Genomic DNA, 16,565 nt, shown 5'->3' with positions numbered 1-16,565 from the left:
GGAATATTTATGAAATGCTGGGCCTATATGGCTAGGGCCAATGCTACCTGGAAAACCACATCTCCCTACCAGTATTTCTCAAACTTGGGCCCCCCAGCTGTTGTTGGGCTACGATTCCCATCATCCCAGTGGTCAGGGACGATGGGCATTATAGTCCAACTACAGCTGGGGACCCAAGTTTTAGAAACACTGCTACAAACCTACCTGGACGTTAAGATCTTTGGGTGAGCCCCTCCTCCCGGTCCCATCAACATCAGAAGCCCGGTCGGTGGTGACACAAGAAGGAGACTTTACTGTGGCTGCTCCCAGATTGTGGAATTCTCTCCCCGGAAAGGCTCGACTGGCTCCCTCTTTCTTGTCCTTCCGCCAAGAGGTTAAGAGCTTATTCTGACGTAGCCATTTGAAAACTAAGGTGCAGGTGATTATGACGACCAGGCTGCTGTCAGGGCATAGTGTACTTCAATGCTGTTTTTTAGCCATTGCTTTTAACTACTGTAAATGTTTCATTACTTTGTATTTCATAATGATGTTTTTAAACATTGCAAGCTGTCTTGGGAGAAAAGTGAGATACAAATACGTTAAACAAATATACAGCTTTATGCATATACAGTCGTACCTTGGTTTTTGGACAGCTTAGCTCTCGAACGTTTTGGCTCCCAAACGCCACAAACCTGGAAGTGACTGTTCCGGTTTGCAAACTATTTTTGAAAGCCGAACATCTGACAGGGCTTCTGCGGCTTCTGATTGGCTGCAGGAGCTTCGTGCAGCTAATCAGAAGCCACACTTTGGTTTCCAAATGTTTTGGAAGTCAAATAGACTTCCGGAACGGATTCCGTTCTACTTCCAAGGTAAGATTGTATAAGATATGGGTCACTGGCCCACCTAGCCTGTCTTTTGTGGCTCATAGCAGTCAAGAGAGATCTTAGGCCTATTTCTCTGGTTCTGCTCCCTGGAACCCTGGAGATGCCGTGGATTTCTGCAATAACTTTCAGAATTCAGGTTTAAGGAGATTTTAGGTTTTGCCACGTGGTGGCGCACTCCTACAGCTTTGCTACAGTTTTGCTCATCCATGCTTACCATTTTGCTCTGCATTTTCTAGCCACTAGTCTTTAAAACTCCATGTCTAAGTGCTCTTTTTCCCCTGCCCTGGAGCTTTCCCCACAAAACCCCCCCCCTGCTCTTTAATGCTGAAGTGCAACAAGCAGAGATTTCGATTTCCTGCGGTCTGTCTTTTGCTCCGATTCAGTGGTTTTTAAAAAAGCAGTTTTTCACAGGGAAAACTCTGGAGCAAAAACAAGAAGAGCTCTCAGACATGGAGATTTACACAACGGAAAGGTAAGTGTTGATAAGCCCTCAGCTATCTAACTGCACTAAACAAAGGAACACTAAGAGCTAGTTTATCATTCCTCCGCACTTTTAAAACTCAGCTTCGTTTTCAAGTATGCCTTATGTTCTCAAAATTTAAAATGCAAATAAAACATTTCTCAAGGAAATGTTGTATATATAGGCAAATAAAGCATTTCCAGCTATGGGAATGAGTTGTTATGAAATCTGACTTTTCTTCCCCTTTTAAGAGCAAGGAGAGGGAGCTTTTTCAGCCCAAGGGCCACATTTCCTTTTGGGAACCTCCTGGGGGCCACTTGCCAGTGGTAGGTGGGTGGAGCAAAGTACAGGACTTAACATGTATGCAGTCGACTACATTCCATGCATGCAAAAGTCAAGAGGTTTCTACACACAGACCCACACAGACCGCTCCATCCCACATTCAGTCAAGCAAGATGCGTTATTGCAGTCCAAGGCCACATTCCAACTAAGCAAAAGCACCTGAGGAAGTAGAGCTCAAGCTACCAGACTTGAGCAAAGGTGTGGCCTCCTGAAGAGAAGCAGGTATGGTCTGAGGAACGTCCCGAGGGATGGACAAGAGAGGCCCGAGGAGCCTGAGGTTCTCCAACCCTCTTTGAAAGGATCTCTTGACACCCTCTCAAACTGGTTCCATTTCACTTTTCGTTCCTATTTCAGAAAGGCGCTCCCCTACAATCGTGAAGGCCTTAGAGCACGAGAAGACAGTGTTTGTTTCGTGTGGTGGGGAGCATACCGCCGTTCTCTCGAAGGTTTGCCTAGTTGCGGTTGTTTCAATTTAGTTTCGCTATCTCCTTTACACTCGCTCTCCGATTCATCTCTGAGAGGTTACCTTAAAAAAATGAAAAAATAAAATTAGAAGATGTTTGTGGCACATCTTCAGAGAAGAAAAGGCTAAGGATGAAACCCTACACAAATCCGGATTGGAGTCCCTAGGATGGTTGGGTGGTGCCTTGTACACCTCCTGGCAACTCCTGCAGCCAAGCTAGTGCCAAACGTATTGCTGTGCTTTCTTTTGGACTACATCAACCTGTCATCTGGGCAGCCCAGGACCTCCATAGACATTGCCCAGCCTTGTGCCCTAGTGCTGCTAACATGGCAGTTGGACTGTACCAAGAGTGGTGTAGTGGTTAAGAGCGGTAGTCTCGTAATCTGGTGTACCGGGTTCTTGTCTCTGCTCCTCCACATGCAGCTGCTGGGTCACCTTGGGCTAGTCACACTTCTCTGAAGTCTCTCAGCCTCACTCACCTTACAGAGTGTTTGTTGTGGGGGAGGAAGGAAAAGGAGAATGTTAGCCGCTTTGAGACTCCTTAGGGTAGTGATAAAGCGGGATACCAAATCCACACTACTACTCCTACTCTTCTTCTTCTTCTTCTTCTTCTTCTTCTTCTTCTTCTTCTTCTTCTTCTTCTTCTTCTTCTTCTTCTTCTTCTTCTTCTTCTTCTTCTTCCAATTCCTTGCCCACCTTCATGCAAAACTTTATTATACCCAGCTTTGTAAACAAGATATGTTTATGCTGATGCATCTCACTTCTCTCTCCCCCACTAAGGATGGATTAGTCTGCACCTTTGGAGATGGCAGCTGTGGGCAGCTTGGCCACAACTCTAGGCGCAACGAGTTGTTACCACGACTTGTAGCCGAGCTGTTTGGTGCTCGGGTGTCTCAAGTGGCCTGCGGAAGGTATGGCACGTTTTATGGAGATAATCTTCTATCAGCTGCAGTCAGGCAAAGGCTTCTCTGCCTTCCGATGTCGTAGAGTGTCAGACCCGGGAGACCAGAGTTCGAATCCCAGGGTCCATCATGAAGGTCACTGGGTGAACCCAAGCCAGCCACCTTCTTTCAGCCCAACCTACCTCTCAGGGTTGTTGTGATGAAGAGGGGGGGAAAGGGAGGCACAGAAAACTATGTATGCCACCTTTGAGCTCCTTTTGGGAAAGGCAGGATATAAACGTAATAATATGAATGGAAAGTATGCCAGTTTCTAAAAAGGCACACCCCAGGATCCCTAGGGATCTACAAGCACCGATTCCCTGCTTACTGGGACCGCAGCCAGAGGAATAAATTTCAGGTGGGGTATTCACAAAACAGCCTATAATCCTTCTGGCCTAGGAAATCGGGTGGCACCAAAGAGCCTATCTGATGCCACTGACTGATATAAATCTGTCGGGCTCTGATATGTTGCTGGCTTAAAATGCAGCTACAACATTATTTTTCTCAATTCAAATTGAAGCTAGTTTGGGTTAGAAATGCATCAAAACACAGTATTTCATTTTTTAAAAAAACCTACCTAAAGGATAGATATGAATTGTGGCGAACATTGTATGCATATCACTTCCCAAACCAGTGGTGGAAGCACATTGGATGCAGAGGAAACAGGAGTGTCCGCGCAGCCCTAGTCTGGACCTGTGTCGGATTTACGTATAAGCTAAACAAGCTATAGCTTAGAGCCCCACTCCCTTGGGGGCTCCCCCCGAAAAAGATTAAAGGGTGTACATTTTCCAAAACATAAGATAAAAAAAACAAATAAAATAAAACCTACAAACAGCAAGAGTGTTTTGTGTTGTGTAGGCTCCTATGATGTATGTAATGGGCCCCGCCTGCTAGCCTGCTCCCTGCTCATTTCTCTATATAGGGTGCCTACATTCTGCATGGACTGGTCGCATGGCAACATGTGGCATGCAGCTGCAGACTGCAGCGCAGCCCAGTTGAATGTAGGTTAAGCTGTGCTTGTAGACTGATGCTCAGGCAGCACAAACTAAGGGTATAAGTCTTATGCCTACTGATTGATTTCATGTAATACATTATTTATTTTGATCCCATTATAAAATTACTTTAGAAAAAAATATATTCATCTTTATTATTTAGTAGGCCTATATTATAATTTACTAGTACAGTTCCCTATTACGCCCCACTTGCTACTATAATACTACAGATAAATATTATAATTATATTAAATATTTTACTTTCACTATTAATATACTTTTTCTTAACTGTATTTCAGTTCAACAATTACTTTGATAAAATACATATTTTGTTATGTGCAAAGGGCTTTAGATACCTAGTAAAGGTAAGGGGACCCCTGACAATTAAGTCCAGTCGCAAACGATTCTGGGGATGCGGCTCCCATCTCGCTTTAAAGGCCAAGGGAGCCGGCGTTTGTCCGCTTCCGCAGACAGTTTTTCCGGGTCATGTGGCCAGCACGACTAAGCCGCTTCTGACGAAACCAGAGCAGCGCATGGAAACACTGTTTACCTTCCCACCAGAGCAGTACCTATTTATCTACATGCAATTTGACATGCTTTTGAACTGCTAGGTTGGCAGGAGCTGGGACTGAGCAATGGGAGCTCACCCCGTTGCGGGGATTCGAACCGCCAACCTTCTGATTGGCAAGCCCAAGGCTCAGTGGTTTAACCCACAGCGCCACCCATTTAGGTCCATAAATTAGCATATAGCATATATTCAACACACAAAAAAGCAACAATTTGTTGTTGACAAAGGACAGCTGGACATATAAAGGGCCCTATTACCTTCAGTAGCTTAGGGCCTCATCAAACCTAAATCTGGCCCTGGTCTGGGCAACGTGTTGCTGAGGTCAGAATTTCTCTCTGGCATCCAGTTTGCTTGACTTCACCCTTAATCTGTCTCCTGCCTCAAAGGCTCACCCAAACTGCAGAGATGCCAATTTGTGTTTGGCAAATTTTAAAAATGAGATGCCTCTGTGTGGTTTTGAAATAGCTGGGCGGTTATTGAGGAGTATGGAGGAACATGAGGCATTAATTCAGCATGCAGGGTTTCCACCCCCCACCCACCCGGGAGGAATTGCTACCAATAAAAATTACTGCCCCAAAGCAAAGGTAGTGGCGAAATTAAAAGCAATTGCTGGGTTCAGTGGCACTTCTGCACTTAATCAACCTTAATTCTGTGAACAGGCGGCATACTCTCATCTACGTCGCAGAGCTGGGGGAAATCTACTCATTTGGATCTGGAGCAGAAAGGCAGCTTGGACAGGGGGGGAAATGTGACCGACTGATACCTCTTCCTATTGGCAGAAAATTCAACAGGGGTAAATCATGCTTATTGTTTCCAGAACCAGAACTTTGTGTCCTTGTGCAAATTAAGCAAATTCCGAATTTAAAAACAATCTGTAAATTACAGTAAAAGCAGTGACTGCTGCTACTTCTCATCCTCTGAGCCCAGGGAGAAGAAGTCCCTCTTCATTTCCTCTTTCCCTGATGGTAACAAAGTGCAGAGCCATCGGGGTGACTGTGGGGAAGGGGTAAATGGGGCAGTTGCACCTAACAGTAGCAGGACAATACCCTACTGGAGCAGGAAGCAGGGAGTGGCCCTCGGGGCAAAATTTTAAGCTTAGCTTTTGAATTTTAAAGGTAAAGGGGCCCCTGACCATCAGGTCCAGTCATTTTCGACTCTGGGGTTGCGGCGCTCATCTCACTTTGCTGGCTGAGGGAGCCGGCGTTTGTCCGCAGACAACTTCCGGGTCATGTGGCCAGCATGACAAAGCTGCTTCTGGCGAACCAGAGCAGCGCACGGAAAAGCCGTTTACCTTCCCGCCGGAGTGGTCCCTATCTATCTACTTGCACTTTGATGTGCTTTCAAACTGCTAGGTGGGCAGGAGCTGGGACCGAACAACAGGAGCTCACCCTGTTGCAGGGATTCGAACCGCCAACCTTCTGATCAGCCCTAGCCACCCTTCTAATTTTGCCACCCCTACAGTTTTGCCGGCTTGTTCGCATAGGTGGAATCTACACACATATATTAAAAAACACGCTGTGAAAATGCTTTTTTAAAAAGGTTTTTTTGGGTGGGTGGGGGAAATACATTGAATTTGCCATAGCTCACTATCACCATCTAGTGTCATATTTGTATACTTCACTTTACAACACATTTAAAACGTCTATTTGCAGCTGTATAGCTGAGTCCCTAGTGGTTAAAGGCTCTGGGCTTAATATTACAAACATGTCGTTGAGATATTGCAAATGGGTTGTCTAGTTTCTCTTGGACCGGCATATTGATGCCCATGATGTAGTACGGATGCTGCAAGAAACTTGCATGCATACAGAGAACTGATCCCACAATAAACAGCGACCTGGAAGCTCCTCCACCTCTTTGACTTGCATCTATAATTGTCAGTTTTAATGGGCAAGCTTTTCCTTTCTGTCAAAATGTGTTATCAATAGCTGTTTATGGTGGTGCATGGTTTATATAACTAAATTCAGATGACACAGTGCGAGCTCTCTCCTCGCTGTGCTTAGCTATGCTAGATTTCCTAGCCAAACTTCTATATACCAAGTTGCAGATGGAAGAGTTCTTAACAATTATGGACGGCTACTTGAATGGATGGCTTCTTTATGATCTGTCACAGTAGGGAACGCGTCAGAGGAGCTGGTTAAAATCATCGCTGGAGAGAACCAAAGTATTGTACTTCTTTTAAAGGAAAAGGTAAGCAAAATTTGAGGATCTCCCGTTCAAAAAGAGAGAGAAAAGAATGTAGTGCATAATTGCAAATGCCAGAATTATGGTTGTGGTTGCTTGTGTGTAGTTAATACAAACCTTCCTTTAATCTAGGGATGGGGGAGCTATGGGTCTCCAGATGTTGGGCCTCAACTCCCATTAGTCCCATCCAGCATGGACAGGGAATGATGGGAGTTGTGGTCCAACAACATCTGAAGAGCTGCATTTTTTTCTCCTCTGCGTTGATCCCATCCCATCTTGCCATTAGAAAAGGGGAACATTTGTCCAAGACTCCAGGCTCTATAGGAAACGCTGCTTTGCCAGCTGTTAACATCTGGACCCAGAGTTGTATCCAGGGTTCCAAAACATCTTATTGGTTATCCAGACAACTGGCAAACTGCTGTCTCACCACGTCTTGTCCTTCATATGACAGCCCCATTTAATAATAGCAATAACAATAATAATAATAATGTTTCAGTATACAGTCATACCTCGACATCCGAACGCTTCGACTTCCGAAGGTTTCAACTTCCGAAGTTGATAACCCCCGGAAGTCCTTTCGCCGCGGGCACCCGGTGTGCACGCATGCACCGTAGCAGCGCTTTGAGAACCGAAAACCTTGACTTACGAAGATGGCCACGGAATGGACCGTCTTCGTAAGTCGAGGTACCACTGTATCTGAAGAAGTGTGCATGCACACGAAAGATCATACCAATGACAAACTTAGTTGGTCTCTAAGGTGCTACTGGAAGGAATAATAATGTATTGTGTACAGTCAATTGTTCTAAAGCTTGTTGTTGTTGTTGTTAAAGACTAACTTACTGCTTTACTGTTGATGCGAGACAGTGAGGGAACACCCAGGCACAGAAATAAACTTATCACACACTGATGTGAGCATGGGGAGCTAAAGTTGTGTTGCTTGTCCCTGATCACATACCGTGTTTCTCCAAAAATAAGACACCGTCTTATATTTATGTATGGTTTATTTTCGGGGTATGGCTTATTTTCGGGGTATGGCTTATTTTCGGAGAAACGTGGTAGTTGGCAACATCCATTACCCAAGAGATGTCTCTGGTGTTGATCCAAGCACATTCTACATACAGAAATTCTACAAATGCAGTATCAGAGGGAAGAATCACATTTTCCATCTGAATCAACAATCACATTTTTTCCCAGCTACTGAATATAGTATACACCCCAGTATTGGGAAATTGTGGTCTGCCTGCAGCCAAAGAGCAATTTTGAGAGAATGTAGGAAGTTCTTTTCTACAAAGCCAGACTGTTGTTCCATCTAACTCAGTATTGTCGACAGACAGAGCCACTGACAGTCGATCAGGCAAGAACCTTTTCCAGCCTTACCTGGAGTCACTAGGGATTGAACCAGGAACGTTTTGCATGCACACACACACAAAAATTGCTCTGTCACTGAGTTACTGTCCTTTCTCGAAGGAGGACAACTGCCCTACCTTTCTGCAGTGTATTTTAAAGGCTAGCTTTTCACTTTATTCTAATGCTACAATTTTTACATTATCCCGGTTGCATCGCCCACATGCAAGGAAACACACAGACTCTCACACATTCACCCAGTCACTATTTCCTGTGGGACTCTGGCCCAATGACAGATCACCAGACAAGACCTCGTCCTAGGCTTCGGAGATAATTTCATGGGTTGTTTTTTTTTTTTTTGTATTATTTCTCACAGAAGTCATATGCAAATTTAAACCGATCGATTGCCAGGGTGGAGGAAGAAAAGACAGATAAGTGGGTTTCTAATTCAGATCCCAATTGCTGGCAGACTATGAAACAGTAAGTAACACACACACACACACACACACACACACACACACACACACACACTATGCAGCAAGTGGAGGAATCTAGCCATCGTTAACTTTTGAAATATTTGTTCAAAGCGTGCCTCAGTCTCATTTTAAACTTTGTGGGGTTAGCCTTAGAAATCCCAATTTAAAAGGCAGGTTTTATGTAATATATCATCGTTGCACAAAACACTGGGGTGAGTGATGTAGTCTGTCGGGGCAACTCCCAGATGATTGCTGTTTTGTGGGTGGGCTTTGATCACACACTGGCGGGTTGCACAATGAAAGCGGACTTTGTACTCCTGCACAACAAACCCATTTTCTCAAAAAGGAAACAGACCTTTGGCAGTAAAGAAAGTGATGGGAAATGCTCTGGAAGGTATGGTGTAACAGTTGTCAAATCATCTCCTTGCATGTTCATGCTGCTGTGGCACCTCTTCCACCATTTTGAAAATGTCAGCAATGTTTTCTCACTATAGTTGGGGGAGAGAAGGCGAATACTTGTCCTGCAAAGCAGGGACTCATCAGGAAGTTTAAAACTTAGATCAGATGCCCTTTGTCAGTTGTGCCTCTGTTGCGAGTCAGTTTCTCAAAGCAAAGTCTGAAAGATCTCTTTCTTCCTTTCCAACAAACAGGGATGTAAAGTTGATCTTCTCCTCAGCAGCTTGCATCAACGGAAGCTTCGTGGAAAAGAGGTAAATGGCGCTCATTTGAGGACCAGTTGTAAGGACACAGGAAGAGCTTGCTGGATCAGGCCAGTGGTCCAACTAGTCTAGCATTTCGTTCTCACCGGGGCTACCCAGATTCCTGTGGGAAGCCTGAAAGCAGGGCCTGAGGGCAACAGCACTCTCCCCACTTGGTTCTTGTTGGTGGCGAAAATTTCTGGATGCCAAGATTCAGGTTTGGGGCAAGTACTCTGGTGAGAGAATCCCAGCAGAGATTTAAAATACACAAAATATGCAGCCAAGTAAAGTGTGGAATTATACACTGTTAGACATTTAAAAGATGCCCTTGTGAGTTCCAAAACGTCCCTCTTCCCTTAGCATAGAAGACCACACATTTGGTAAGCTTAAAATGGTTTACTTACAAACTCTCCAAAAGTCAGATTCATGTGGTTTTCCATACAGCATTCAGAAGAGGTTGCACAGGCAGTAAAACTAAGCTTAGTTACACTGGTGAAAGTTCCTAATTTATTGGTATAGGAATTGCAAAAATAGCTTGTGAGGGCCATGGAGTCTGAGTTTGGGGCAACCAGCTCAACCCTCTTTACATGCTGAGCTTCTTTGGTAGACTGAAGGGGAACAATTGGTTTGATTACTCTCCTTCCAAGGAGAGGGGAAGTGACCTAACTAAGCCTGGTAGGACAGCTTTGTTGTTGTTGTTTAGTCGTTTAGTCGTGTCCGACTCTTCGTGACCCCATGGACCATAGCACGCCAGGCACTCCTGTCTTGCACTGCCTCCCTCAGTTTGGTCAAACTCATGTTCGTAGCTTCGAGAACACTGTCCAACCATCTCGTCCTCTGTCGTCCCCTTCTCCTAGTGCCCTCAATCTTTCCCAACATCAGGGTCTTTTCCAAGGATTCTTCTCTTCTCATGAGGACAGCTTACTCTATGGCATTAACCCCTTCATGCATTAATTTGACTTAAGCATATTGGTTATAGGTGATTGGTTATTTGACAGTTCTCAGCGCCTGGCATTCAGAGGCATACTGCCTTCAACAGTAAAGGTAGAACATAGAAATTATGGCTAGTAGCCCTCAATATTCCTCTCCTCCATGAATTGTGTCTAATCCTGTTTTAAAGCCACCTAGACCCAAATTTATAAACTAGGGAGAATGTGCTAAACACAAAGCTAACTAGAGCCCCTTTCAGATATTCACACCCACATATAACTGAAAGTTTACCTAGTTTGCGGATTTCCACAAACAAGGGAAGGGATTGGGGTTGTGACCTGCCCTTTCTTTCCAGCAGAGCAAAACATTTCAGGACATCTCTGGAGGTTGCGGCTGTGGACATGTCTGCTGTGTTACTTTTCTGCGAGAAGATTTCTACTAAGCCTAAAGTCTTCACAGTGGTAAGATATGGAAAGCAGAGGCAAACAGTGTTTCTTGATTTTTATCCAAAGGCAGTAGTTTCCAAATAAATAATGTAAGAGGCAGACAAGCCTACTTATATGACCATTACAAGGAAACCACTACCGGTATTACCAAGGTTTTCACAACAATTTCGGGATGTAGGATAGTATTGGTTTAGTTCTAGGACAGCCTTCTCCAGCCTGGTGCTTCTAGATGCTTTAGAATATAACTCCCATGGGCCCAGCCAGTATGTTAAGTGATCTGGGATGATGGGAATTGTAGCCTGGCAACATCTTGAGGGCACCATGTTGGGGAAGCTTGTCTAGGACTGGGCTAGTCAACATGGAGAGCGCGCACACACACAATAGAGAAAAATAATGGTAAGAGCTTGGGCCAAATATCCATGAAATGCAAAAAAGTACCATCTCCAACAATTTTGTGTAAGCTTACATTTATAGAAGGCACACACAGCGATCATTCACAGCAGCAGTAGTTGGTGGCAGCCAGCAGTCATCCTAGCTTTGATGTGGTAATACGCATGCATTGGGACAAGAAACCATTGTCTCAATCCAACCCTAAGCTAATAAAATCGAGCTTCTTGATGGGTTCTAGGTCTCCCTTTGAAATCCCTTTGGTGAAGAATGTCATCTTTCAGGCTGGCAGCAGAATGACCTGGGAAAGCAAAATATCCCCTTACTGGTCTCGTGAGTTTTGCTGTTTCTCAGGCTAAAGTTACTGAAGACTATGACATGGAACCATAGAATGGTTGAGTTGGAACCCATGCAATGCAGGAATATGCAGCTCTCCCATATGGGGATCAAACCTTGGCATTATCGGCTCCACGCTCTAACCAACTGAGCTATCCAGCTGGAATGGTGCACCAAAGACCCCTGGGTCTGCCTCTGGTAGTTTATGCTGAAGGAAAATGAAGTATGTTTCATTCTGTTGAACTAAACTTACTACAAGAAAGTAAGCATTCTTCCTTCCTTTGTCTCTTCAAGGTGATAAAGGCCCTAAAGAAACTCCTGCAGTCTGTCTCTGACTTCCCTGGCTCCCCTGAAGCGCTCAGAGTCTTCCTCATTGTGCCCATACTCTTACGGAGGGAGGACAGCCAGTCAGATCATCTCCTCCTTCAACTGGCACAAGCCATATGGCGTCGCCCACAGAAAGAGAAGCAATTGCTTGGTGAGGCAGGTTCACTAAGAGGGTGTGGCTTGGTTGTTGTTGTTTAGTCGTTTAGTCGTGTCCGACTCTTCGTGACCCCATGGACCAGAGCACGCCAGGAACTCCTGTCTTCCACTGCCTCCCGCAGTTTGGTCAGACTCATGTTGGTAGCTTCAAGAACACTGTCCAACCATCTCGTCCTCTGTCCTCCCCTTCTCCTTGTGCCCTCCATCTTTCCCAACATCAGGGTCTTTTCCAGGGAGTCTTCTCTTCTCATAAGGTGGCCAAAGTATTGGAGCCTCGCTTCATTCCAGAGGTAGGGAGCATATTGATGGGCCGCATTTCCCATCAGCCCCAGCCAGGCCAGTGCTCAAGCATGTTTGGGGCTACAACATCTGGAGGATACAGGCCGAGATCTTTTGGGGAGGTCTTGCTTGTGGCCCCACCAATGGGCATGGCCTATTGCGGAGGCAGGGCCTTCTCTGTGGTATCACCCCCTTTGTGGAATTCCCTCCAGATGCCCTTTGTATTGTGCATTTGTGATGCTGTCGGGGAGGTCATATGCATGCCTACTTTCAATACCGTTTGCGCCTGCGAGTTTCGGACTGGCCATGCTGCTTCATTTCTCATCCGTGCACATACCCTGTAACTTCCTGTTTAAATCCCTTAACTTTTTCAAACCACAAATGGTTTGTTTTTTCTACTGCTTTTGCTGCTCTGCGACCTCTCCAGAGAGCAGTAATGCGCTAGCATTGTGGGAACACCTCAGAACAAGCTAAAGCAGAATAAATTTACCACTAATGTGTTATCATCAAAAACTTGTTTCAGAATGCATCGGTCTGGGGAGGCCCTGCTTGGCAGGGGGTTGGACTGGATGGCCCTTGTGGTCTCTTCCAACTCTATGATTCTAATACTTGTCTCTTTCCATGGCTTGGCATCATCTAAAGACACACCTTTTCTGTGTCTTTCGGGGTATGAAGGAAATTCTGTGCCTTTTTATAGTTTTGGGTTTTTTGTCTGCTGCATCGTGGAAGTGATTTGGTTGTTCAGTTTTAAGCAGGCGATTTTTAATGTTTTTTTGGATTTATTGTTGTATTTAGGTATTTGACTGCGCTGTAAACCACTCGGGGAGGTAGGGTGGTCTAGGAATAAAATAAGACAACAAAAGTTTAACTTCTTTGCAGAATCTTTGTGGGCCAACCTAGAAATTGCCTTCTTCAAGGATCTGGTGAGCGTTTATCAGAGGCTTGCCACTGCCAAGCTGTCTTCTGCCATTGAACATGCAAGATGTTCCGAGAAGACACTCCAAGATGTGGACTTCTTTTGGCTTCTCCATGTCCTCCGAATGCTTTATGAGGTAGGGAAGGCATGAGGGGGTCACACGAGAGATCTAAGGGACCAGCTGTAAATGTAAACCACGTAAATGGTCCCAGTGTCAGTCCCCAGCACCTCTAGGTGGAGTTGGGAGATCCTGTCTAAAATCGTGGATGCTGCCTGCAGGACAATGTTGAAGCAAACAGAGCTAGTCTTGAGTATACACACTGCTGCCTAAACACTGTAAATTCAGGCATGGGCAAACTCGGCCCTCCAGATGTTTTGGGACTACAGTTCCCATCATCCCTGAACACTGGTCCTGTTAGCCAGGGATGATGGGAGTTGTAGTCCCAAAAACACCTGGCGGGCCAAGTTTGCCCATGCCTGCCGTAAATTGATGGGCTATTCGCTTCACACCTCACTGTTCTTTCCCTTCCCCATGGTGGAAGCAGAGGGAGCTGAGGACCACTTCCTGAATCTCTATGGCAGGGATAGCCAACTCCCAAGAGATTGCGATCTACTCAGAGTTAAAAACTGGCAGTGATCTACCCCCTTTCGGCGGGGGGTTCAGGTCAAAGTTGTTGAGCTTTTTTTAGGAAGGAGGAAGGCCCCCATTTTGGGTTGGGGGTTCGGGTCAAAGTTGTTGAGTTTTTTTCAGGGAGGAGGTAAAATGTTGAGCCACAGTTGTTCAGCTTCTTTGGAGGGAGCCAATAATCTATCAGTGATCTACTGTAGACACCCAATGATCTACTGGTAGATTACGATCTACCTGTTGGACATGCCTGCTCTGTGGCATACCTCTCTGTTAGGAAGTATAGCAGCAAAGTATTTTAACTTTCCTACTAACAGACACACTGTGGCATGTGTAGCACAGTGTACGTCTTTAAAAAGTCAAGGTGATCTTGCTCAAAATAAGCTTCTGCATTGTGGTTACTCCATTCGGTAACCAGGAAGTCTTGAGGTGGGGCAGAAACTTTATCCACCACCTTGGAAATGTGAAATCTGAGTTCAGCAGGGGAAATCCCTGCTCAGGTGAGAATCTGCTCCTTTTTAGAGGTACCGGTATATTGGTTGGACTTGGAACTAAAAATTTCCCAATAGCTGCACCAATTCTTTGAAACTCCCTACAAAGCTCACCTTATAAAGCTCCATATATATTGTAGTATTTGCTCTATTCTTAAGAGTTGGTTAGCTGGTTTTATTTTTGTATTAATTGATGCTACTAAGTTATGGTGTCTTTCTTTTGTAATTGGCTAATTTTGGTTTTTAACCCTATATTTACAAATGCAGGTAAATTGTAGAAGAAGTTTCAGAATCCAGGAGAGCAACTTTCATATCCCTGAAGTGAAAAAATTGCTGGCTTTTCTTATGACGGATCTCAATCTACCGCTAATTGAGGTAGTTTTAACATTCCAGTGTTGCAACAATCCTGTTACTCTTGCCATCTCGAAGTTGTTTTCCAGTGTATAGATACAGTAAAGGATAATCTAATCTCTCTCTGGATGAACCAAACTTCCTTTAAATTCTTTTCATCTTCACTGGGAAGTTATATTTTAAAAAATCAGTAACTGGCTTTTTTGAGAATGGCAAAAATGGAAGTGCTAATTTTACATTTGTAACAAAATGTATTTAATCTTCACATAGCATTTGGATCGAGCCATGTTTTCATTTCCCCCACTTTCTTCATACCGATTTTTAAATACTTTTATCTCATGTTGTGAATTACTTATCTGTGTCATTTCAGTTGCTCAGGAAACTCGCCAAGTTCCCTTTTATCTTTGAGATGGAAGTTAAGGTTTTCATGTATCGAGCAGAATGCAGCAGTCGAAATCTGATGGTATGTACACCCCCAAAATATTATGTAGCATGTAGGGTCACAAAACACTAACAGCTAGTAACACCAATGTTTGTATCCCCATAGGCAGCTTTTGCCATGACCAGTGAACTACTTGTAAGGAGACAATATCTGATACAGGATACCTGGCAGAGTTTAAGAAATGCAAACAGAGATCACCAACCCCTTAGGGTAAGAAACCAAATTTCGTACCTCTACTCATGACTGTGGAACATTCATTTAGGTGCACTGTGAGTATTTGTGAACAAAAGACTGCATACATACTCCTAGATTTTTAGGGGCGAGATCCATGTGGACAACACACTCGCACCTTGTTGGGTCACTAAGCTACTTCTATGTGAACCGAACAGTGGACTTTAGCCAACAGGTATAAAGAAGCATTTCTATTTCATCATAGAACATGCACAGGTGATCACTAAGAAAACCGAGTGGTTAGTCAGGGGTATTCTGTACATGACTAGAATAAAAAGGCAGGCAGCCTTCTTTAAAGGAAACTCTAAAGTACAATATCAGGCAGTGCATTGTTTTCACAGGTACCGGTACTTTATTACAGTGGTGCCTCGCAAGACGAATTTAATTCGTTCCGCGAGTCAATTCGTTTTGCAAAAAATCGTCTTGCAAATCGCGGTTTCCCATAGGAATGCATTGAAATTTCTTTTTTGCCCATAGGAACACATTAATTAAATTTCAATACATTCCTATGGGAAACCGCAATTCGCAAGACGAATTTTTCGCAAAACCCATAGAATCGCAAGACGCATTTGTCATGCGAAAAATTCGTCTTGCAGGGCATTCGTCTTGCGAGGTACCACTGTACAAGGAATCAACTATTCAGTGTCATTTTATTCTACACTAGCTGAGGTGTCAGAATCTAAATTCTGCTGCATGTATGGATCCAAAGATGCATGTGTGACAATAGCACAGCTTTTAAGAGAGAGAGAGAAACCGCAAGCCTTAGCCATTATCACCATGTTTACTATTAGATAAACAATAACCTGAGAATTCAAGAGTCGGCACACCTGGAGCCATGTCTTACAGTATCTAATTCCTGCATGCAAGGCCCTTCTGCCACAGAAATGTTATACATCTAGAGCACACTTTAGGCAATGCACTTGCTCGTCAGCATTAGGTAACATGTGGACATTAGACAGCTCTGCACAGAGCCCACCCACCCACCCAGGGACCAATAACTGCGTCTCCTGTTGCCCCATTCACACAAGCCGACCCCTACAGTAGTTGTCCTCTTGTGCACATCAGAAAGGAAGTGAGGGATGCACGAGAAGCTGTTGACACAGGGCTTGCCTGCATCACTCTCTTAGCTGCTTCATCACTGTGTTCTATCTGTGTTCTATCAGGCATGTAAACCTTAACTAAGCAAGCTCAGCGCACTGCTCCTAGCTGAGCCTTTCAGAGCCTTGGGACAAAACATTATGCGAAAGCCACAGAGACTTACAAACGACCAAATCTTCTGTTGGTATCCTCATGAACTGATCTAAAGGAAATCAAAAGACT

General features: G+C 44.5%; 1 protein-coding gene and 1 long non-coding RNA gene across 5 annotated transcripts in view; one reads left to right on the top strand and one right to left on the bottom strand.

Moving 5' to 3' along the window:
- The window catches only part of LOC118083329 (E3 ISG15--protein ligase HERC5), a 35,886-nt gene that overhangs the window by 5,885 nt on the left and 13,436 nt on the right, over nt 1-16,565 (top strand). The window contains exons 5-16 of one of the 4 annotated variants that reach the window (XM_088660524.1): nt 2,020-2,111; nt 2,909-3,039; nt 5,289-5,422; nt 6,743-6,816; nt 8,531-8,634; nt 9,281-9,340; nt 10,617-10,719; nt 11,722-11,905; nt 13,069-13,241; nt 14,489-14,596; nt 14,943-15,035; nt 15,120-15,224. In XM_088660524.1, coding sequence (XP_088516650.1) covers nt 2,020-2,111; nt 2,909-3,039; nt 5,289-5,422; nt 6,743-6,816; nt 8,531-8,634; nt 9,281-9,340; nt 10,617-10,719; nt 11,722-11,905; nt 13,069-13,241; nt 14,489-14,596; nt 14,943-15,035; nt 15,120-15,224 — 1,361 coding nt within the window. Of the gene's footprint in view, nt 1-2,019; nt 2,112-2,908; nt 3,040-5,288; nt 5,423-6,739; nt 6,817-8,530; nt 8,635-9,280; nt 9,341-10,613; nt 10,720-11,721; nt 11,906-13,068; nt 13,242-14,488; nt 14,597-14,942; nt 15,036-15,119; nt 15,225-16,565 lie in introns of all 4 variants that reach the window. The other 3 variants (XM_088660522.1, XM_035111570.3, XM_035111569.3) reach the window with 3 other exon arrangements.
- On the bottom strand, nt 498-16,548 carry LOC148687390 (uncharacterized). Its single transcript, XR_015947796.1, has 2 exons — nt 16,507-16,548; nt 498-2,191 (listed from the first exon to the last, which is right to left on the bottom strand). It is a non-coding gene; the product is annotated as an uncharacterized LOC148687390 (long non-coding RNA).

Source organism: Zootoca vivipara, chromosome Z1 (assembly GCF_965207765.1).
Source record: "Zootoca vivipara chromosome Z1, rZooViv2.hap1.1, whole genome shotgun sequence".
Lineage (NCBI taxonomy): Eukaryota > Metazoa > Chordata > Lepidosauria > Squamata > Lacertidae > Zootoca > Zootoca vivipara.
This window is presented reverse-complemented; position numbering and strand designations above follow the sequence as displayed.